Source organism: Paramisgurnus dabryanus, chromosome 16 (assembly GCF_030506205.2).
Source record: "Paramisgurnus dabryanus chromosome 16, PD_genome_1.1, whole genome shotgun sequence".
Taxonomy (NCBI): domain Eukaryota; kingdom Metazoa; phylum Chordata; class Actinopteri; order Cypriniformes; family Cobitidae; genus Paramisgurnus; species Paramisgurnus dabryanus.
Window position 1 is genome coordinate 15,581,984 of NC_133352.1, and position 24,141 is coordinate 15,606,124.

At 37.2% G+C, this 24,141-nt stretch overlaps 1 protein-coding gene across 2 annotated transcripts in view; it reads right to left on the minus strand.

Annotated features, from left to right (window-relative positions):
* htr4 (5-hydroxytryptamine receptor 4) overlaps nucleotides 1-23,654 on the minus strand; it is a 106,874-nt gene extending 83,220 nt beyond the window's left edge. For both annotated transcript variants that reach the window (XM_065271518.2, XM_065271519.2), the window contains exon 1: nucleotides 23,381-23,654. In XM_065271518.2, coding sequence (XP_065127590.1) covers nucleotides 23,381-23,456 — 76 coding nt within the window. In that variant the 5' untranslated portion in view covers nucleotides 23,457-23,654. The remainder of the gene's footprint in view (nucleotides 1-23,380) is intronic.
* Nucleotides 23,655-24,141: the final 487 nt, after the last annotated feature.

Sequence of the window (24,141 nt, forward strand, 5' to 3'; positions counted from 1 at the left end):
GTTGGCAGAATCCACTAAACGCCACACTGCTTTTTTAGCAAAGTCCTCTAAATGCACAGAAGATTAATTGGATAAGAGAGGTGCAAATTGCTCAAAACGACATCCACACTTGGGTCCCTTGTGAGTACTTTGATCAGAATACAACCTGAATGTCGCAGTGATATGGATCACAACCAATTCCAATGTTTTAGTTGCATCTTTAGTGATTGTGCATTTGTTTACTATGTATTTTTTAGAAGCTTGCACTTAGAGGATTTTGCAGTGAAAGACAGTCAGAGTTTATTAAATGTCCCCTTATTTCTGTGTTTTTGAAACTTTGATTGTGTTTACAGTGCGCAATTTGTTCATGTTTCACGTGTAAAAAAACGCAGTATTTTTCACATAATTTACTTAACTCTGTAGTCTAATGTCTTCCTTGTTCTATGAACTCCCTCCTTCAGAAATACGTAACGAGTTCTGATTTTGTAGCTTGTTTAAGTGTGTTGTGATTCGATAGCAGCTTAGCTTCCCGTTAGCTTAGCTGGTGACTGACGTATTCCTGTGGGCGGAGTTTAGTCAAAAACTGACGTCATTAAAGCAGGAAGTAGAGGGCTGTAGTCCAAACCGTCTGCTCGCTGTAGGCTTTGAAAGGTGAATTCTGTTAAAATATATCTCTTGGCATTGAACTTTGAGCTTTATTATTTTACAGGTATTATTTATGCTATTATAGCAACTATTATGCTACTATTATGCTATTACACACAAACTAGGGTTTAAAAAATGGGATCAGGAAGAACGTGACCTTTAAATACCAATGAAACGTCAAAAGTGACATTTGTGAAAATAAAGATATTTTGATTACTGACTTATAACCTTTTCATTGCAATTAAACATAAAGGCCTGATAAAAATGCTAATTTACAAGAAAACGTCAGATACACTTAGAAGGTTTTCCATCTGAACTCCTCATATATATCCGCATAGGCACCATGAGAGTTTTCATCCATTTTGCAGTAGTGAGCTCTATAAATTGCATTGTTTTCTATTAACTGGGAAGCAAAGAGATTTGCAACTGCAATAACTGTCTGGGTTCAGCACATGCACAGACGTTTATATCCAAGTCGGCACTATAAGAGCAAAGCTGCAGTTGGGTCTGTTAAAGGCTTACAGTGAAATGCAGCCGGACTGGTGGGATTCTCAGCACCTTGTGCTCTGTACGGGAGAAAAATTCATGGCGCCCACCACCAGGAAAGTGAAATCAGCCTTTCACACTTTCAGACATAAACGCTCTACTGATACAACCCAGTCTCACCCCATTTTTTGACGAACTGGGGACTTCAATACTATTACGTCCGTTGCATTCTCTTTCCTATTTTCTTACCATTTTCGCGTCGGTTTAGGGTTAGATTTACATAATGACATCCCTACCCAAACCTAACTCTAACCCCAACGCCAGGTGACAACTGTTTCATTTCGCGTACCTAACTCTAACCCCAACGCCAGGTGACAACTGTTTAATTTCGCGTACACTGTTTAATTTTGGGTAATCTAACCCTAAACCGACGCAAAATGGTAAGAAAATAGGAAAGAGAATGCAACGGACGTAATAGTATTGAAGTCCCCAGTTCGTCAAAAAATGACGCGAAAGGTATACCCTTCGCGTCAACATATGACGAATGGTCAAGTGTCGTCAAATATTGACGACATGGGGTGAGACTGTGTTAACTGATACATAAAACTGCAGTCGAGAGCCGTTACGTCATTACTTAGAACAACATGTATTTAACACCGCAAGTGCAATAATTATTTTCAGATTTAAATGAGTATGATTCGATACACAAACACGATATGGGCACTGACAAAATCGAATGAACACAGAGAAACGAGAACAAATTACTACAGCTAACAGCAGCTAAAACAGCTTGCCAAATGCCATTACTTTTAACCCAACACATGACCTGCCAAAGTCATAACACACAGACACGCTTGTGTCTAATTCTGAGTAATGTTCGCTTTTCATTGTTTGATGTTAAATAACTTCAAAAACCCTTTAACATCTGAACAAATGAAATAAACCTGTTGTTTTATGAAATCTGAAAAGCTACAAAACGTGTTTGGCCCACAAGGGTCTTTTAATCTTGACGTGGCATGTACAGAATAGAAGAATAGACTCGGATACTTTCTAAGCTAACCTTGAATCCTGAGGGTCAATTCAAAAACTGTGTGTACATCCTATATTACAGTTTAATTAAAAAGATTAATTTTAACCTTCAGAGAGAGCCACAGAACTTTCTCAAAGGACGTGCAGATGATTCACAGGATATACAGGATGTGAGTGGTAGGGGTGTCACTGGTGCTGTTAGACGATACCGGATAAAGAATAATATTTCAGTTTTTTACTGTGATCAATGTCCTATATCTGCACGGATTTGAAGGACGATCATTGTGTTGGTGAAACCTTTTTCTGTTTGCCTTTATCTGTCTTAGGTTTCAGCTGCTGGATGTCTAAATGTCTCAGTCACAGATGAAAGGTTCAAGGATTGTTCTCAGATTGCACATTTTGTATTGTACACACAAATAGCAAGAGATGTTTATTTAAGTTCCATTTTGATCTTTATAGTCAGTGGAATCAGGTTTTATAAGGTTATAAAAGTTGCTGTTGGCAAGTTAAATTATGATTTCTGTAGGTGACCCATTCGCAACTCACATGCAGAGCAAAAACAAATATGAGTACACGTGTGAAATCACTGTCTCGATTAAATGTAATGGGACTTGGGCTGGTGCTTCTTGCATTTCGGCAGTCCGTCGAACCGGGGCATTGACTCAGATTGTGGGGTTTGCAGCTTGATCTGCTTCGCTTTCTTCCCTTTCTGTCTCTAACTCGCACTCTCTACACAAAAGGTACAAAAGTTGTCACTGGAATGGTACCATTTTGGTCCATTTTGGTACAGATATGTACCTTTGAGGTACCATTATGCACTTCTAAGGTATCAATGGGTATTTTTCAGCTACCAATATGCACCTTCATGTACAAAAAAATTTGTACTTTTTGAAAAGGCAGTGCCACAGTGACAATTTTTGTACCTTCTTGTACCTTTTTTTTAGATACTATTTCTGCCAAGTTTGGTGATGACGCATGCTAAATAAATATGACAGAACACACAGCTGGGTTATAATTTAACTAATGCTGGGTTGTTTTAACCCAAAAGTTGGGTTATTCTAACCCATGGTTGCAAAAATCAACCCAACATTGGGTCATTTTTAACCCAGCATATGTTCTGTCCAATACCTACCCAGCATGGGTTAAATACAACCCAGGCATTTTTTAGAGTGTAAGTTATCACTAGTGCAGTTGATTGGTTAAGCTTGGATGGGCGTGATGCAAACTCCTGTTCTTTCCTGATCTTCATTCCGAAATCTCAAAGTCATAAAAAAAAAAATTTAGCTTGTGTGTTTACAGCTACCATGATAAATCACTTGTTTATTACTTGTTTGCACCATGAAAGTATGAACAAATACACAATCTGTATTTACATTTTAAACATGTATTCAATTAAAATGGTTGTTGTGTATTATTACTGTTTTCAGCACAGTTTCACCACGGTATTTGAACATTAGCGCATTTTCATAGCAAAGAAGTATACAGTATGTGCAACTTTTCCATTTCCATGAGGTTTTCAAGACTGCCTATCACTTGTTGCCAAAGTTACTGGCAAATGGTTTTATATTTATATCTTCATTATTATAGTTTTCAGGATAAATACATAAAATGATCTAGATAAAGTTTAAAGTGTATATTGCTCATACCTACAATATTGAGTAGTATAAACAAGTAATTGTACGAGCGTATTGTACACAAAATGAAGTCAATATTTCAACCCTGTATCACAAAATTATGTACCTCTAGTCACGTAAGTCTTAAGCGTGACACTGACACATGTTCACGCAAAAAGGCGGAAAACCGTGTCAGTGACATTTACGTGACTATAGGTACATAATTTTGTGATACTGGGTTGAATATTTTAGTGGCTTGTTCAGAACAGATGTGTTTACACCTGTTTAAAAAAAAAACACTCATTACAGAAGCAAGAAAATCTTTCCCACAGATCTTCTCTCTAGGTAAGCTCAATATTCCAGGCTTAAAATTGAGGGACACTTTGAATTTCAGGCGCCGACTGAAATAGAGAGGGCTTTTCAAATGTTTCTCCATCTCAATAAACCAGGCTTCGCTGAGTCAGCCTCTCCAGTGTGCAGATTGAATTAACACTGGAGACCATCTCCCAGATGTGAGGAGGGTCCCCAGCACCTGCGGTTTCCTCTGAGAGTAATGGAGAGAGTAATGAGACCAAAGCAAAGTTCTTCCAAATGAGCCTCATTGAAATGCCCGAGGGCTTGCAATGCTCGGAGGGGTTTCACATTTCATTTAAATGCAAATTTGGGGTTTAATGATGATCTGGGGCATCTACACATTAAGCCCGAGCATCCGCTGTGCCTTAGGATCATATTTTTTAAGGCCACTCGTTTCTCAGTGCTTAATATTGCTCAGATTAAGTTTTTTCATTTTTCACTGTGCTTTATCCAAACTTTTAATGTTAAATCATGTGTCCTTTTGTGCTATTGTAAACCACTAATTGATTGTAATTTAATGCCATACTTTCAGTAATGAGTGACCATTACCAGGAAATTACAGTGCACTTTGTTATTAGTCATTTGAAAAAACCTACTGCACAAAGACAAAGCGTTTGCCAAACTGAACCGGTCTCGGCCTTGACCGCCACATTTGTACTTGTTCTAGTCCCTCAGACCAAGAGTACTCTGGTTTTTATTTCAAGATTGGTCAAAACTACACAACTCCAGGAAGATCATAGATACATTGTTTGATGAATGTGTTCATTTATATGTTCCCATCATTATGTGATGGGTGTAAAACTTCAAATGCAATGAAAACCTATTTCTTAATAATACAAATCCCACAAAATACAAGACATCGCATAAGTACTGTATGAGATCTTGTTTTTAATATTAAAACATCTTATAAAATTATATTCCAAAAGCACTAAATGAAATAGGATAATAAAACTGAAAATAAGCATTGAACAAAAATTTAATTTCAGCCCTTTTGTATTTGTTTTCTTGTAGACACCAAAGAAAAAATGCTTACACATAAAATTCACATCTGCAATGACTTTATATTATTATTATATGACTTTTTTAAGGTTATGGTTATGTGGATCTTTTAAATGGATATTAGGAGTGCTGGTCTGGTGTGGTGGTCTGGGTCTTGAATTAGTTTCGGCCTGCTTTTGTCTGAGCCTTGGTTAGCGGTATGAGGTCTTGACTACAACACTGTGCCAAACACATCATTTCAATATAGCTTGTTTATTTTTATAGTATGTGTTGAACAATGTATTGTTATTACAAGTGGACATCTGTCTATTCAGTAGTTGTTATGTAGTATCTCACTGAAGTCATTCAATAGCGGTGAGTTCCATAACAGGAAATAAAGGACGGGTGATAAATCTCCCACAATAGCAGGTACACCCTAAACTGTACTCAAAATACACTCCAGCAGTCCTCTATGATTACTGTGCAGTGACCTCCAGCTCTTTGAAATGCAGAATGAAGTAGCAGATAAGTTTTCTTTAAAGTCTCTGTAAAGTATTTAAATGTGTTCTGAGTTTGTGACACCTCAAAAAATTTGTTTTTAACTACCCAGACAAATTTGAATGATTAAAAGAAAACGCCAAAATGAATAAAAAAATCAGGAAAGATTGTCTGCTCTCAAGGGCTGGGGGCGTGTCTGCTGTAAGTGCTGAAACCACGCCCACTCGCAGGAAAGCTGACGTCTCTCTCAACGTCTCTTAAAAACTGCTACAACCTGAATGGATGCTCTCGATACGCACAACCGGCGCAACGTCATAGAATGTCTCTGAATAGGTTCACGCCCACTTTTGGAGGAAACAAACTAGACCACCCATTGACTTCCGTACAAAATAGCGGAACAAAGCAAGGTTCGTACACACCCGGCAGGCGTAAATAACTTAAGAAATCACTCAGATTAAACATGTTGAGTAATTATCTGTCCACCCTGCCTGCCATAGAGCGTGAAAGATACATTAACACATTTAATTTGGTCAATATAAAAACATGTGCCTTTCCCATTGGCCAGAGTTGTCTTACCCGGATATTTACTCGTACCTCATCGAGTCAACAGGGAAGACAGTGAATGATTTTACTTCGTATTTGAAAGTTACTTCGTATTTATATATTATGCCATACAACTAGCCTTAGTGATTTTCCAGCAATCACTAGATAGCATTGTTACACAAATTTGACGCTGGGAGAATAAAAGGGACATGTTTTTATATTGACCAAATAAAATGTGTTAATGTATCTTTCGCGCTCTATGGCAGGCAGGGTGGGCAGATAATTACTCGACATGTTTAATCTGAGTGATTTCATAATTATTTACGCCTGCCGGCTATGTACGAACGTTGATTTGTTCCGCTATTTGGTATGAAAGTCTATGAGAAGACTAGTTTGTTTTCCCCCAAAAAGGGGCGGTGACGAAATTTACAGTCGAGTTCCCGGATGTGCCGATAGTCTGTATTGTGTGTGGAGCGGGGTTATTTACAGTGGCTCAATTACGAGCCACTGTTTTAGGCCCTCCTTAAAAATCATGAACTCAGAAATGGTGAAAAACTGTTTAACGGTCTAGTTAATAGACGTTTTAATGTGTTTAGAAACTCTTTTCAAAATTGACTTTGCAGGGACTTTAATATGGCTTTAATCATTTTATTATGACAACAGTTTAAAGGACTACTCCACTTTCATAAAAAAAATCCAGTTAATTTACTCACCCACATGACATCCAAGTTGTTTATGTCTTTATTTGTTTATGTCTTTATTTGTTTAGTCGAGAAGAAGTTAAGTTTTAGAGAAAAACATTCCAGGATTTTTCTCATTTTAATAGACTTTATTGGACCTCAGTTTACAGGAGTGGTCTCAAACTCCATTTAAAAACCACTGCATATATTTTCAAGTATTATTATACATTAAATAATAGAATTTTAATAGCCAGTTCGAGCTTGAGACCCCTAGTTTTCAATGCAGTTTAAAATCGCAAGGGTCTTATCTAGTGAAACGATACAAAATATGCACTTTTAAACAACAACTTTTTCGTCTTGCCCTAGACGTGTACAGTAATTGCATAAGCATGTCGAAAGGTTACGCGTCACATATGTGAAACGCACATTTGTGGACCATCTTAAACAAACTGACACAAAGACATAAACTAGTATCATTCCACATGCAACAACATCAAAACGGTGCTCTTTCTCCACACTTGTAAACACTGGGGCGGTAGTTTCGCATACGTAATGTGTGACCTTTCGACGTGCTTAGAAAAATACGTAAGGTCGCACTGGCGTGTCACATGGCTGGAGTAAGACGAGAAGTGTCTATGTTTCATTTTTCTTGCCAAAAATGATTTTATGCCCTTATGCCTCGTTTGGGATCGTTTAGGGCCCTTTGAAGCTTCGTAGAAACTAAAATTTTAAATTGCATTAAAACTGTAAACTGTTGGGGTCCAATAAAGTCTATTAAATTGAGAAAAATCCTGGAATGTTTTCCTCAAAAAACCTAATTTCTTCTCGACTGAACAAAGAAAGACATCAATATTTTGGATGACATCTAAATTCTTTATAGAATTTCAGAAGAAATACTGGAAAAAATCTCTGACCGGATCATCTAGAGTCTAGACTTTGCAAATCAAAAGCAAGTTTATTTAAGTAACTATATACTCATATTATATCTCAAAGATTTGTTGCTGCTTTTCTTTTTCCTAAGCGTCTGAGATAAAATGGATATTTCACAAAAGCATAAACGCTCCATTAAGATTCTTGAGCATTACTTACAGTAAGCCTTTCTCTTTCTATGAGAGTGCTATCATAAACTATGATAAAAAATGAATAAAGCATTGTAGGCACATTAAGATAAATTATAAAAAAGATGAAAACAGCTTCTGTTAACCTTTTAAAGAAAGAACATAAACAAAGATAAACAAATACAATGTAAAGCCAACAAGTGATAAACTATAAAACTGAACAGCGCACATCAGGTAGCAATTAGTTCTTCATACAGGAATGCCAACAGTATATACAGCACAAAGCTGACTGTTTTTGTGAACCAGGTCCAGGTTCTGTTACAAATCTCTCCTTTAAAAAACTTTAATCAGGAGTCTTGGTAAATTATCCAGTAACACTCCTACTGTATGTTACTGATTTCACATATTCTACAGCTTTGTAGAGAGGCAACAGTGCCTGTAAATAGCCTAACCTTGTGCCAAAATCAAATAAATGATCTAAGGACAATGAGTCTACATGTCTAATTCAATAGTGGATGCCATGTTTTTACAGTTTTAGCATCCCCCGTTATTTTACGACCCATTAACACCCGTCTGAGTTCCTCTCCATATCTTAAAATTGAGAGCAGAGTCGAAGGACTCCCATATTGTGTTGAGGGTCTGGTGTGCTAACCGCTGCCACCGACCACATGCACGTTTATGTAATGTATGTGTAGACCACAAGTTTATCAAATGCAGAATCTCTGGATGTGTGTCAAAACCTTTTAAGACAGCTAACACAGCATTTCTGAGCACGTTTGAATCATTTCAACCAATAATCAGAAACCAGAAAACAACCTACAGTAGACAACATTTTTTTGGGCATCTGAGGCACATTTGAATTGTTCAAACCACAGCCGCAACCACAGTGAGATTCAGTACTCTCATAGACAGCATTTTTGGACATTAAGACACTTTTGATCATTTGAAACTAGACAGCTACTTACCGAAGAGAGTCATTTTAGGTTTGCTAGGCACATACAAAAAATTCAAACATTGCAAACCAGAAAATATACCACTGAATAAAACAGCATTTTTGGCATCACAGGCATGACTGAATCATCCAAACTAGTGGGTGACCGATATGTGTGTTTTTTATGGCAGATGCCGATACCAAGAAAAGAAAGCTGTTTTGCCGATTGGCCGATATGAGGCTGATATAACACAAATGTTATTACAGTAAATAAGAGACAAACGGAAAGTGGTGAAACTAAATAAACATTTGTAAATATACCCTTATAAAGTACTTAAAGGGATGGTTTACTCACCCCAAGCCGTCCAAGATGCATATGCTCATTATTTTTCAGACAAACACATTTTCAGTTATTTTAGAAAATGTCTTAGATCTTCTAGTTAATCAAATGTTAAAGTGACACTTTGTAGTTTTTCAACATTCATAATATATTTTCAAGACCCTTTTTATGGTACATCGACTTAAAATAGGTTGAATGACACGTCCACCATAGCCTGACGGGGTCTGTATCGCTTTTACTCATACTTTAAAACTTGGGGTTTTGGGTAGTAACCCGAGCACAAAACAAAGAACTACAAAAAGTTGCTTTACAGCATACGTCACTTTCTCCACTACCTCAAATTCGGACGTGAGAGCGCAACTATTTATTTTCCTGATGTTTTTGTCATGGCCGAAGCAGCAACTAAGAAAAAGAAACCCAAGGTTTTGTCGGAAGACACCAGAAAAAGGGAGAGTGATAGAATAAAAAAAAGGATGAGGATCAATTATATTGGGCCAGCATTCGCTCGCTGGCGTGAACTAAAGGAGGAGGAGGGGTTTCTGACTGATGCAGACTTGGCCCTCATGCTTTTGTACTAGTAAGTAATGTTATATTGCTTGCATATATAAGTCCTGTTTGGTGCCCGAACACTCTTGGAGAGTTTATAGAAACTTATATCACGTGACATTGTGGCACTGTGGTGGCGTCATGGACCTACGACCCGGGCGATCCGGGTTCGATTCCCCTTTAAGGCCATTTTTTTTATATAAACTTTTACGAAGTGACCACCATTACAACTGGCTTGTAAATGTGAGCTACGTGATCTTTTGGCGTTTGAAAAAAATAAAACCCATGAAATTACATTATATGACACATGACATGCTGGAAGGCACACTTTGTGACCTAAAGAGTTGTCGTCTTTTCCTTTGCGACAATGCTGCAGCACTTGTGGCCTCTAGGGGCGCTAAACGTTAAAAAAATACTCTAGCACCCCCTATTGGCCAAAAAGTTCCATGGTGTGCCTTTAAGTTACGGGATCCAGCTCCTTCAAGTCCAAATTAATGTAATCCGCCGGTGTTGTTGTAGAAATATCCATATTTAAAACTTTATAAATGAAAATCTGTATTTAGGAGTAGGGATGCACCGATACCACTTTTTTGGAATACGAGTACGAGTACTTGCATTTCAGTACTTGCCGATACCGATACCGAGTACTTAATAAAAAACATGATTTAAATTTACAGGTAACAGCTTTAGTCATATAATTTAACAAAAAAAACAAGGGACTAGTTTTCCAGTTTGTTGTAAACTCTGCCTCTTTGGACAACACAAGAGGCATTAACCCCTTACACGCCGCTCAAACATAGACATTTCTCAGACCGTGGTATCGATCCCTGGTATCGGGGGACTTTTAACGAGTACTTTAGAAAATGTGGTATCGAGGCCGATACACGATACCAGTATCGGTATCGGTGCATCCCTATTCAGGAGAGAGTATCAGTGTACTGTACGCACTTTTCTTAGTGACATATGACAAATTTGGAGGGCGGGGGCACAGAGCAGCAACAAAGAAACCTCCGTAAACTGCATATTCTCTCATCTTGAATGCAGATAAGACTTAGATAGCCGCTTTATAGGAAGCTAGTTATTTTCATTTATAAAGATTTAAATATGGATATTTTTACAACAACACCAGAGGATTACCCTCAGAAGGTTTTTGTTTATCATGGTGGACCCCATAACTTTACATTTAATTAACTGAAAGATCAAAAACATTTTCTAAAATAAATGAAAATGTGTTGGTCTAAAAAATGCATCTCGGACGGCTTGGGGGTAAGTAAATCATGGGTTTATTATAATTTTTGCCCGAACTGTCCCTTTAAAACCTATTTATAAGACATAATTAATGTGGATCTGACATCTCATGATACTGTTTGAATAAATTTGTTGTGTTAACTAGTGAATAACTACTGTAGTGTGTGTTGTGTGTGACACAACAGAATATCATGTTAAAAAGTGAATAATTATTGGTAAATTTACTGTCTATCAGACTTTACATTGAGTGACACAGAGTGTCTTTTATTACAAACATCAAATTTAAGTACATTTAGAAATTTACTGGCCGATTGAAAAAAACAGAAAAAAAACATCCAAATATCGGCTGATATATTGGTCTCTGCAATATATTGGCAAATCACTAATCTAAACCAAAAAAACTATTGGTTTTAAAATATAGCTTCAGACTGCAGAGCCACTGAAAAAAAAGACAGAAAAAAAAAGAGGGACTCTAGTTAAGAAATTATTTATCACAATGATGACTCAGTCTAAAAACATGTTCCCTCTGTCTGTGGAATATTACTAAGAAGCCAAGTAAAAGCATTTTATAAGTATAAACCATGTTACGTTGTCTACATGATTCAGTGGCTAAAAGTAGTCAACACAAAGGTGTCCTTGCTTTATTTTAAAATCAATTTTCAGACAACTGTAGCTTTTTATGTTAATTTGTACACTTCTTAAAATACTCAAAATTTATTTTTCATCCAGTATTGGGTCAAAAAAGGGTCGAGCCCAGCTGTTGGATTAAATTAACCAAGAAAAGTTTTATATTTGACCGAAAAATGGGATAAAACTGCTCAGCATTTTGGGTTAAAACAACTCACTCAATAGGCTTAAAGGTTCATCCCTTTTTGACCCATCGTGGGTCCCATTACATGCAGAAAGCAAACAATTAAAAGTCTTTAATTCAATTCAAGTTTAAAAATGGGCTATGTATTTGCAAGCGTCTAAGAAAATTCTACAAATGGACCACAAAGTAACCCTGGTAATAAAATTATAAGCATAAGCAAATGGGATTTTCCATTGCAGCAATGACTGGCAGAAAATAAAAAGAATGTTGATTGGGTTCCTTCTTAAATGAAATGGATAAGATGTAGCAAAGTGTAATGCTCTGAAAGATCTCTATAGTCAGATTATGATCCTGCAAGTTCTGAGACTGAATGAGGATATCATATTCAGTTGGCCAACAGAGCATGTCTCAGAGGAAACTTATCTGTCATTTAAAACAGCAATTATCTGCACTAAAGTGTAAAGGCAAGATTTAAGTAATGTTAGATTATCTAGACCCTTTTGCCATTCAGAAATACCAATTTGTAGGCAGAATCCTTTATAAGTCTAATAGAAAAATGCTCATTTATAAGAAAACATGTCAGACTTAAAGGGGCAGTTTCCCGGACAGGGTTTAGATTAATCCAGGACTAGCTCTTAGATATATTAGGACATTTAAGTGGTTTTTACAAACATACCTTACAAAAAACGTCTTGAGACAAATCAATAACACTAATGTATGCTAAGATGTGTCCGTACCAAACCTAACTGGGACTGGATTTGGGATGGCATCCCAGTGCTGTCTAAGAACTTGGCTCATCAGCTAATACATTACAAACTCATTCATAAAGCCTATGCCACCCTGTATCTATTGCATAAAATGAAACAGGTGCCATCTGCTTTTTGTTTATTATGCTGCTCTAATAGGCTACTGTGGGGACTTACGTGCATATGTTCTATGAATGTCAACTTATCGGTACATTTTGGGATGAGGTTTTCCGAATTCTATCAGAGTTATGTGATACAGCACATCCCGGTATTTGTTTACTGAATGATGATTCTGATCATAATTTAACTGTCATCAAGCGTTAGATTCTTTACACTGCTTTAACTGCTGCGAAAAAGACTATCTTTAAAATATAGCATGAACCCTTTGGTCCCAGCAGTTAAAGTATGGCTTAAAGAATTAAACAATATTGCATTGCTAGAATGCTCTACAGCAAGAATGAATAAAGCAAAGCCAAAACTATCATACTTATACAAAGTAAAAGTATAAGTGGGTACTTTTTTGATGATGTGTAAATGTACCCCCCCCCCCCTTTTATTCGTTCCTCAACAAACCCTGGTGTACCTTGTTGTACTTGTTTGACAAAGTTATGCAAAAATAATAAAAGATAAATCACAAAAAATTGTGAACAAGTAAAAAAAATGTGTCAGTGGAAGATGTTTTTAAATTAAGGCAGCTCAAACATGCATTTTATTATTTTTCGTATTTCTCCTTTCATTTGACAATTGACACTATTGTTTGTACTATGAACTACTATACAGTTTTCTATACCTCACCTTGTACGCATTTTAGGTGAGCTCTTGCCAGTTTCACACATCAGTGAGTGTGCAGAACGGCTGACGTCAGAAAAGATATTTCTCTAGACTGTCTGGACCCTGGACTGACTTTTGCCAGAGTTGTTGGAGACATTTAGTGATACATTTTAAAATGCCATTTACATCACATTGACAGTTTTATTGCAGATAAACATTTAAGTTTAACTTAAAATGTTCTCTTTTATATCATACACTGTCAGAAAAAAGGTACAAGACTGTACATTTTGTGTCCCTGGGGTGGTGCACTAAAGTTCCGTTTTTACAGGTAAACTAAACATAATATGAGGTTGTACCTTTTCGGGTATACATTACTGCAGGGTTTCTCAAACTTTTTCGGCGTGCCCCCGTCCCTTGGGTATGGTGGATCCTTTTGTGGCCCCCCCAAAAAATGTATGACATAAAACATAACATAACAAAACTTACAATTAAACAAAACATATTAAATTATACAATTTAGTGCTGTTGGTTAGTAGCCTAATTTTTCTGACTCTCAAAAATACAGAATTTATGATTAATTATTATAATGTTTTTTATAAAATGTCATTAAAACTGGGGCCCCAGGCATCATCTCAGGGCCCCCCAGGGGGCCATGGCCCCCAGTTTGAGAACCACTGTATTAATTTACCTTAAAGGAATAGTCCATTTTCTTAAAAGAAAAATCCAGATAATTTACTCACCACCATGTCATCCAAAATGTTGATGTCTTTCTTTGTTCAGTCGAGAAGAAATTATGTTTTTTGAGGAAAACATTGCAGGATTTTTCAAATTTTAATGGACTTTAATGGACACCAACACTTAACACTTAACTCAACACTTAACAGTTTTTTTCAAAGGACTATAAACGATCCCAAACGAGGCATAAAGGTCTTATCTAGCAAAATGATTGTCATTTTTGACAAGAAAAATGACAAATATACGCTTTTAAAGCACAACTTCTCGTCTAGATCCGGTCCAGCGTGACCTAACGTAAATGCATAGTGACGTAGGGAAAACGCACATTTGCGGACCATTGTAAACTATAAACTGACACAAAGACATTCATTAGTATCAGTTGACATACAACAACGTAGGAACGGTCCTCTTTCAACACACTTGTAAACACTGGGGCGGAGTTTCGCGTTCGTCCTCTGTGACCTCTTGACGTCATGACGTATTGCGTGGGGTCACGCTGACGCATCACGACTGGATCTGGACGAGAAGTTGTGGTTTAAAAGTGTATATTTGTTATTTTTCTTGTCAAAAATGACAATCGTTGTGCTAGATAAGACCCTTATGCCTCGTTTGGGATCGTTTATAGTCCTTTGAAACTCAGTTGAAAAAAACGGTTACGTGTTGATTTAAGTGTTAATTGTTGGTGTCTATTAAAGTCCATTAAAATTTGAAAAATCTTGCAATGTTTTCCTCAAAAAACATAATTTCTTCTTGACTGAACAAAGAAAGACATCAACATTTTGGATGACATGGTGGTGAGTAAATTATCTGGATTTTTCTTTTAAGAAAATGGAATATTCCTTTAAGGATCTATTGTATATCTTTAAAGGTACAGTTAACTGTTTTGTACCCCTAAAATTTAAGTGGAACAAAATTGTTCCTTAAGATACACAATAGGTCCTTTGGGTATAATATTGTACCCCAAAAGGTACAACATTTCAATGTGTTGTATACCCAAAGGAAAAAAAATTAATCCTTGAGGGTACCACCCTAGTGACAGAAAAGGTACAGTTTTGTCTTTTTTTTAAAAGTGTAACCAATAAATGTGTCATAAAATAAAATGCTATTATTACTTTGTATTATATTATTATTACATTCCCATACTACTGTGGTGAGAAGAAGCAATGCAAATGATACATGAAGGTTATTTAATTTAATGTTTTAAATTTACATGTTAGCCTTAGAATCAAAGCGCATTTAATTCACCTTAAAACTCTTTTAGTAGAATAAACCGAAGACGAAACCCAGTGTGTTTTTCGATTTAAATTGAAGCCATAAAGCAAACAGCAGAGTGGTGTGATTAAGAGCATAAATACAAATGCAAGGAGAACAGTGAAGTACAAAGCTAAAGGTACTGGCTTCATTTACTTTCAAAACAAACGTCATTCTGCACTTTATTAAAAACAACAGACACAAATCCACATACTGTTATGCCTCAATATATCATGCTAAGATTACAATGAAACCTTCCACTACATATTCTAAGAACTGTAATAAGGTAACAGGAATGTCTGGAGTCGTAAAACGCTGAAAGCTTTCTTTTTGTGTTGCTTTAAGAATTTTATCCCCACTCCACTGTAAAACGAATCACCACCATGGTCCAAGTGATCATATTTGTAAGCATTAAACATTTCATCAAATTTGCACAAAGCAAAGCATGACAAAAAAGACAAATCCGCCAACCCCATTTGTGCAACACATCAAAACGGATTTAATGGATGAATCCCAGCGGGCGGAAAAAAACTAGAGGGAATCCATTTTCACGTTGTGAAGTGGGCTGCGGCTCTAAGTGTTTATTTTCTAGTGTCAGCAGGTGTGGAGGACGCGGTGGCATCTCATACAGGGGTAATAAAACCGCTGCACCACTGCCAGGGTAAACTATGATGATTCCACAGAGCAAACGCTTCACACTTGCTTAGGTTTCATACAACCATGGTCTAAGTGTCAGATGTTGAGGTTTTAAGATTACACCAGACTTCGTGTGGAAAACAGATGCCGGCTTGGATTGATTGTGGAGCTGTGTTTTTGTTAGTGTTAAAGCTCGTCTTCCTCATCCGAGATGAGACTGGTTGAAGAAACAAAGTGAGGTCGAAAACCAGGGCTGCACGGCACCTCTAGCTCAGTCGAGGAGGTACGGTAAAACTTTGCAGAAGGAGGTGGCCAGGTGGCAAGCTTTTGCCTTGCCTACTCATTCCCTAAAATAGCCTGTGCCATAGATTTACATATCACAGCGAGTTTCTTGTAAAAAAATAAATTGAACTATAGACTGTTTGGATAGAAAGTTGTTTCAGACGGGGCAATTTGTAAGCCAAGGCCTGAGAGCGTTTAATCGATTATTTGGCACAGTTGTGAACTCGTACTGCGCTTGCATGGAAATAAAAATGACAAAATCCTAATTAAAATATCAAGTTTGTTTGCTTTGGAGAAAAAGGCAGCTACATGGAGAATTAATGAGTGAGTGAGCAGCAAAAACGCCTGGCTATTAAAAACATCCCGCCTCATTATTAAGCTATATAGTACTATGCAAACAAATATTATCCTTACTGTAAATATTATCCTTATCAATATCCTCTTGATGTCAAGCACTCTGCCTACAATTCAGTTCAATAGGTCTTCTCATGTCTCGCATCCGCATACTTCTGCAATCCACCACGACGAGAATTAAAGTAAAATTTACATTTTCATTGGTCGCGCATGACAAACTGATCTGACCTACAACCCCTTTGAAAGCGTTTGCATTCCAGAGCTCACTTATAAACTGTAAATTTCTGCGGAGACGAGTGACAGATAAATTAGCGACAGGGTCTCACACATTTTCGTAAGCCAGGGGAGCATGGGGAAGAGTAAGTGCTCCGTTCTCGAGTTTGTTTTCTGTCCGCGGGCAGGCGAGAGCTGACAGCAGCAGGCTTGTTTTTTTTTTCAAATCCTCCAAGTAGTGTCATGTCATGGTTGCCGCACAACAAAACAGCAAGTTCTCAAATAAACATTTATGGTTTATGCTCGCCTCTATTATACACAAAATATAAAAATGCTTCAAGTCTGGAAAAACAGAGTGGTTTACAAATAATTAAACAATAAAAGTTAATTTACGGAACTAAAATGCGCACTTCTTAAGGGAAATCGATGTCATGAATTTAATTAGGCAGCTTTGCTTGTTTGTTACCATTGATTTCCATTAAGCACACATTTAGAACAAACTCAGGCCCATATATTGGAATATGGCCCAGATGCTACCAAATATGTCCAGCCGTTCTGGTTCGCAGAAGGACTGCAGTGCATGTTTTCAAACAAGCAGCCAAAATTCAAACATGTGATGACATGCCACAAACATTTGGCGAAGAAAACGACCAATTTAAAATAGTTCAAATAATTGCATCCATGATGACAGACCCAGTGTGGTACGCACCGCAGCAACACTGATGCCACCATAAAAATTTATTTTCTACACGAAAGCCTTTTAGCCTCTCTAAATGTGCTGTGGTCCTAATAACGGTGCATTCGTGGCCCCAGCGCTGCAGGATGTGGACTGCTGTGATCTTATCTGAGATGCACTATAATACCAGTGCACATCACAAGGCTAATGAGGAGAACTCCAGGTGTTTCTCTGGGCTCATGCCATCTGTGAGAGCCACTCAATAATACGGTGGTCATCAATCCTCTGATAGCTCGCACTATGCACCAGATCGCCTAGATTTTTTTAGCTATAATCCTATACAGGGTTCTTAATGCCAAATGGTTAAATTCTTATGCTGCTTGCACCAGAAGTGAATTTAACTATATGCGCGAGTAGATTACACACACAAGCCAATGCAGAGATCCGAACTAGAGATAGACCGATATATCGGCCGGCCGATATATCGGGCCGATATTTGCGAGTTTTATGTGTATTGGCCGATACGTGGCTGCCGTGTTCTCCGATTTTTTCCTGCATTATTTACAGAGAGAGTGCTGGAAGCCGCAAGCGATTGCAGGTCATGTGACTAAAAACAACCAACCTTTCCATGACAACATCAAAAGCTTGGCCTAACAGCTGATCATAGCTGCACAAAGCGGGTTTTTATTTCTCATCTTTATATAGATTTGTAGTAGTAAAGTGCTAGAAATCAATATCCTTTGCTGATAGTTCCTCGTCATTGTGGAGAGTGTAGTTCATGGTTCCAGGGTTTCCCACAGCACTTTTCAGTTCGGGCGGCCCACCTAAGCTGGGATACCCTACCACCTTAACTAGGTCGTCCAAAAAAAAAATTAGTTGCACAAAAGGCTGTCAAGTGCATCTCGGAGAATAGCGTGGACGCGATTCACACCGCGAGCGGGCACGCGCCACACGGCCGAAATGAGAGAAAGACATGATCTCACTGTCTGGAGGATAACTAGCCTGTTGATAAAACATTTAATTAATTAATAATCTAGTATGTGTTCATTTTCTGTCATAGTTTCTTCAAAATTGAGTTTAATTTGAGTGTTTTAAATAAAAATATTTTCATCATGACGCGTACGCTCCGCCCCTTTGATTGCCACGCCCCCGGCCCGCCCACCGGCACAACCCTACCACCTTAACTAACACATTTTCTGCTGGAAACCCTGTGGTTCCATAGCACCCTCACCTGTTTTTACTATTTGTTAAATATAGTTCAATAAATGTAACTTTTTTAAAATTGAGACGTGTAACATTTGGCATCATCATTGTGTCATTTTTATGATGTAAATTGATTGAGCAAAATCAGTATCGGCTTCAAATATCGACAGCCTATATCGGTCATCGGCTAAGGCCGATGTAACAAAAATCGGTATCGGCACTGAAAAATCCATATCGGTTGATCCCTTATCCGAACAGATGCAAATTCGCGTGGGGCGATGTGAATAATGTGTATTGGGTGGCGTGATTGCCAAGAACACGGGCTATTAGCCTGAAACACTTCTTCTGCGCTAGATGAATTGGAAAATTTGCATGACTTGAAGTTAAATCCCACGAGTAACATTAATTAAAAAACTATAAAGTTGTAAACATTCAGTCCTGTCAATCATTCTGAAACCTATTTAAGCGATGCTTCATCCGGCATTCCTCCTCCCAAATCTTCTTCGTTTTGCTCATTCCTTTCTCTGCACAGTCTTACCATGAGGGGATATGAACTTGCGGCTCGAGCTGACCCTCGGGTTGGAGCACCCTCTGAGGACAGCAAGCCAAATTTTATTTTACCATCATTCAACAGACTGAATGCGCAGGCAAACTAGTGAATCAGGATTACAATTACGGGTAAAACAATTTTCATAATGCCTCAATTACAGCTGTTATACAGAATAGGGATCGACCGATATGGATTTTTTTTGTGCGGATGCCGATACCGATTTTTGTTTCATCAGCCTTAGCCAAGGACCAATACAGGCTGCCTATTTTCTTGAGCCGATATTTGGAGCCGATACTGCTTTTGCTCACTCAATTTACATCATAAAAATGACACATGATGCCAAATATTAGTCTCAATTAAAAAAAGTAACATTTATTGAACAGGTTGGTTGTTTTTAGTCACATGACCTGCAATCACTTGCGGCTTCCAGCAGTCTGTCAGTAAATAATGCCGGAAAAAATCGACAAACACAGCAGCCACGTATCGGCCGATGCATATAAAATATATCGGCGATATATCGGTTTATCACTAATACAGAAAGTTATAAAAAAATTTAAAAAATTTAAAATGTAAAGTCTATTAATTGTCAATAATAATCACAATTACAATATCAAGGTGAATAATCGTCAATTATGATTTTTGCCTTAATCTTGCAGCTCTAATCTAGAACGAGGGCTATGATGCTTCGCTTTTGGTGTGTACACATCATAAGTGTAACAAAAAAAGGTAAATAGCTTAATAAAGCTCCACCTTGTGGTCAATTCTCACATAATTTGATAAACCACCTCATTCTGATGTTCTGTACCAATTTTTTAAAAGACGGCCATTCAGAATTCAAGTTATTAACTGCAGAATTTTGATTGGCTGCTGATGGCCATTATGGATGTGTTTTATTTGTTATTTTAGTATGTAATAGCACTTGCACTAAATGAGCACATTTTTCATTTCTTTGAAAAAAAACTTTTTAGTTAAAGCACTCCGTATGGACACAATTGAACAAAATTTGGCATTCATCCCCATGATGTCTTTATGTATGATCTGAAAATATTGGTCATATGTTTGTAAACTCACTCAGAAGCCCTTTTCGTATAGTAGACTAATTGTTTCTCATGGGGAAATAAAGTATTTTCTACAGCGGCTAATCAGTGATTTTTATTGCCGTCCAAATCCCAGCCAAATTATCTACTGTTTTTTGACAAACACAAAGGTCGTGTGGTAATTTATGTGCCATCTGAATAAACATCTCTGAGTTTATAAAACGTGATCAATGCAAAAGTAATTCTGTACTTTTAGTCCACTGAAAAACACTGCATCAGTGAAGCGGTTTTGCATGCATTTTACAGACTTACACCTTCATAACTAAAATGATGGAAACATATTTATTTGAACAATTTCTCATCATCGCTCCACTACAGCGACTGGGAGCTGATAAAAATAAAGAGAAAATCATGAAAAACATTTGAATTTGCCCATTATCATCATCATACAAATATATATCCACATGTAAACCAAGTGTCCAAGTCATGTGAATGATCAAGTGATTATCCACATGAGCAGTGTGAATTACAGACTTACAAACGTACTTATCTTCATTCAAACGAATGAGTTTTATCACTGATAAACTATGCAAATTTATTTTTACAGACATCCCCATGAGAAACAATTACCGTCCGAATAGGCTTTAATGTGCATACATTTTCACATTTAATTCAATTCAGCCAACTTCTTTGAAAATGGACTTACAGTACAAACAATTTACACAAAAATCTGCTCATGTCAATGAATAAGGCCCGTTGCTGTTTTATATCAGTACAAAACCAAACGACAAGCATGACAAGATTAAAACCTAAAGTTCATACGAGGTGGAAACAGGAAAAGGCAGAATAATACTGCACTCAGCATTCATAACACAGTTTGCGTCTGGGGTCGGTGCCCATTTTCAGACAAGTGAGACAAAACAAAAACCCTTGTTAACATTGAGGGAACCGTACCTCAATAAAAATCAACTTTCCTAAATCACGATCCATTACCGCAGCGATTTTAAGCTTTGAGGAGGCTTAACACTGAGATGGCAATTAACTGTGCTGTAAAATATTAACGTCATGAATGACAGCAGCTCAGTGAGTTGGTCATTTTAAGTTAACCAGTCTCTAAACCTTCTCCGCAACACAAGGGAACGAGAAACAAATCATCCCAATCACCATGGTGTCCTAAATTCATTAAGTCTTCATGCCAAAATCGAACAATGTTTAACCTCCCTTTAAAAATGGACAACTCCATGTCCACCTACAATTATCAATAGATTTACACCTTCCATCCATTGAAAGTGATTACACAAAAGAAGAAATTGATTATGGGGTTTCAGGAAACGTAGAGACAGCTGAATGGCAGCAGTAGATGCACTGAGCTTCACCTTTAGTTTAAGGCTCAGACCGGTCCCCAATGCAATGTAAGTAAGCTTATTGATCTTCTGGCCAGTACCCCATGCTAAGCTATCTATCAAAGGGCATTCGTTGTACGCTCGACACGGCAATATTGACTGCTGTTCTCATTATTGAATAAATGCAAATTGACCTAGTAGCTCTCTGGATATGTGATTAACTCCGCCTATTGAAAACGCACAGATCCTCCTGATTTAGGATCCATAGGATCTCATGAGAACATATTGTTAAAGTGATACAAAATTAGCATTTAATTGAACAAATGACAAAATAAATACACTGTACACTCCATCTGTTAAATGAATAGTGAAAATTATCTAAATACGTAGTTATCCTTACAGTATGTCATTTCAAGCCCATATGATAAACAAATAGATTTATTTAAAGCATTTGGGCTGTTTTGTCTTTCCAAAGAAAAAGTAAGTAGATCTTTCGATGTGAAGCATGAAACCTTGTGCTCCTGAAGTTTTGCTGCAGGAACAATTTTATGGAGACCAAGTCTATTAATATCGACATCTCTTTTTCTTGTTTTTTATCATTCTTGTTATGTCAGGGTATAATTGAGTACATAAACTAGTAATTTGGAGCACAGTTTGAAATAGCAACAGCCAAAGTCTGTGTTTGTTTTATGGGGAACGGCACTCAAAGTCACACCTGACTGAAACATCTGACTTAAATTACACCCGTGATAGACCTGACTATCACACGTTGTGCTTTTTCCGGCAACAATACGAAACATGAACGTAATGAATGTGTTCACTGAAAACATTAGGAAATTTGTATAGATAATTCGAAATGTTTAAAAAAATATTTTACCACCGTTATTCCATGCAAATTCTGTTATATGCTGTCATGTATAGATCAAAATCAGAAAAATATAATATTGTTCATTTTTTCCCTCTCTCTCTCTCTCTTGTCTTTTCTCTCTCTTTCTGCATCATTGGAGAACTTCATAATTGTAAATGATGGAGAAGAATTACCACATGGTGATGAAGAGAGAGCACTTCTAAAATGTGACAATTACGAAATTGCCTTGCTATGGAAAACTGCTTTCAAATACTTTAGAGCTTAGGTGACATTCAGCTAAAACAATCACAAGATAACCGTTCTAGAATGCTTTTTTTATCATTACAGCATCTTATTTTGTAAATAATATAATATATACATATTTAATGCAAGCATTAAAGAAACTTAACATGCACATCTCACCATTTACTGGCCAGCCAATGGGCTTCTTGCACCTTTGGGCAAGGTACATAGATCGTCTCTGTCCTTACAGATAGCTAGCTACATGGTAAGTTTATGTACTGTAGATTAGACAATGCTCTGTCACATGCAAAGTATGTATGGGCCTGTTATGACATTTGTATTTATAAATAATAAATGATTCTCAAAGACATGTTAGGAGGCTTGTTGAAAATACCTCTTGCTAATTCAATACAAATGCTGGTTTTGATTGATAGGCGTGTATATGCTATACAAGGGAATCTATTTTATAAATAACATTGATTTAAAACAGAAATTAACCTTAATTTTGGTCTTAAAATACAATACATAATACAATGTGACAGTATTAATTTATGGCACACATTCTTACTGTCTGACAGATGAGTAACCCATATTTTATACAAAATGCACACATACAGACACTTTTCTCTTTTAATCACCGCACGTACAACAGTCCAAACATATAGTTATATGTTAACTTTAAAACAGAAGTAGAGACATTTGAGTTTGGCCACAGACAGTTAAAAAGCGCGTTAGAGATGAATTATTCACTCACCATTTCTGTCAGGAGCGCGCAGGTCAAAACCATGGCACGGCTGTAAATCCTCATGTGGAAATTCACATTCTCGCATGGAAAAGAGACGCTCGGAAAGAAACTGACAACTTCTGAGGTTTACCGGCTTTTCCGTAGGCAATACTCTTGTGTGAGTTCAACGCGACGGTTATGACAGCTCAAAGTAGACTCGCGCGGCGAGTTCCGTAGCGCAACGGTCCGGCATAAGCGAGAGCGAGCACCCTTCGCTTTACACAGCGAAACACAAACTGAAGTCTCCAAGTCCCTCCTCTTTCACACCACTCACTTCCACCTCCACTGTGTCTTTTGCCCTTTTCAAGAAACTCTCGTGCTGCTGTCATGTGTACAAAACTGCGTGTAAGCGCGTGCGTTCACATTTACGGTGTGGCGAGGACGCGATATAGTTAACTTTTGTTTTCCTTTTAAGCCTATATGACATTCCACATAATAATATTGTAGGCTACATTAAATAAGATTTAAAGTGCATTTTTGTCAAACTAACTTATATGATAATTTAAATGATGTTTATGATCATTTAAATGAGTAAACTACATTACCTCAAGTAATTCCAGAGGGACTATCGCTGTAATAAATAGGCAATGTAATAGTACAGTAACTGCGTATTAAGCACTTGGTAGGCTATATCTAATTTTATTAAAAAATATAAATCTGAACATGACATTTGTATGTAACCACAAACATAACAGTGACAAGAAAACAACAAAAAAATGTGAAAAGCGAGA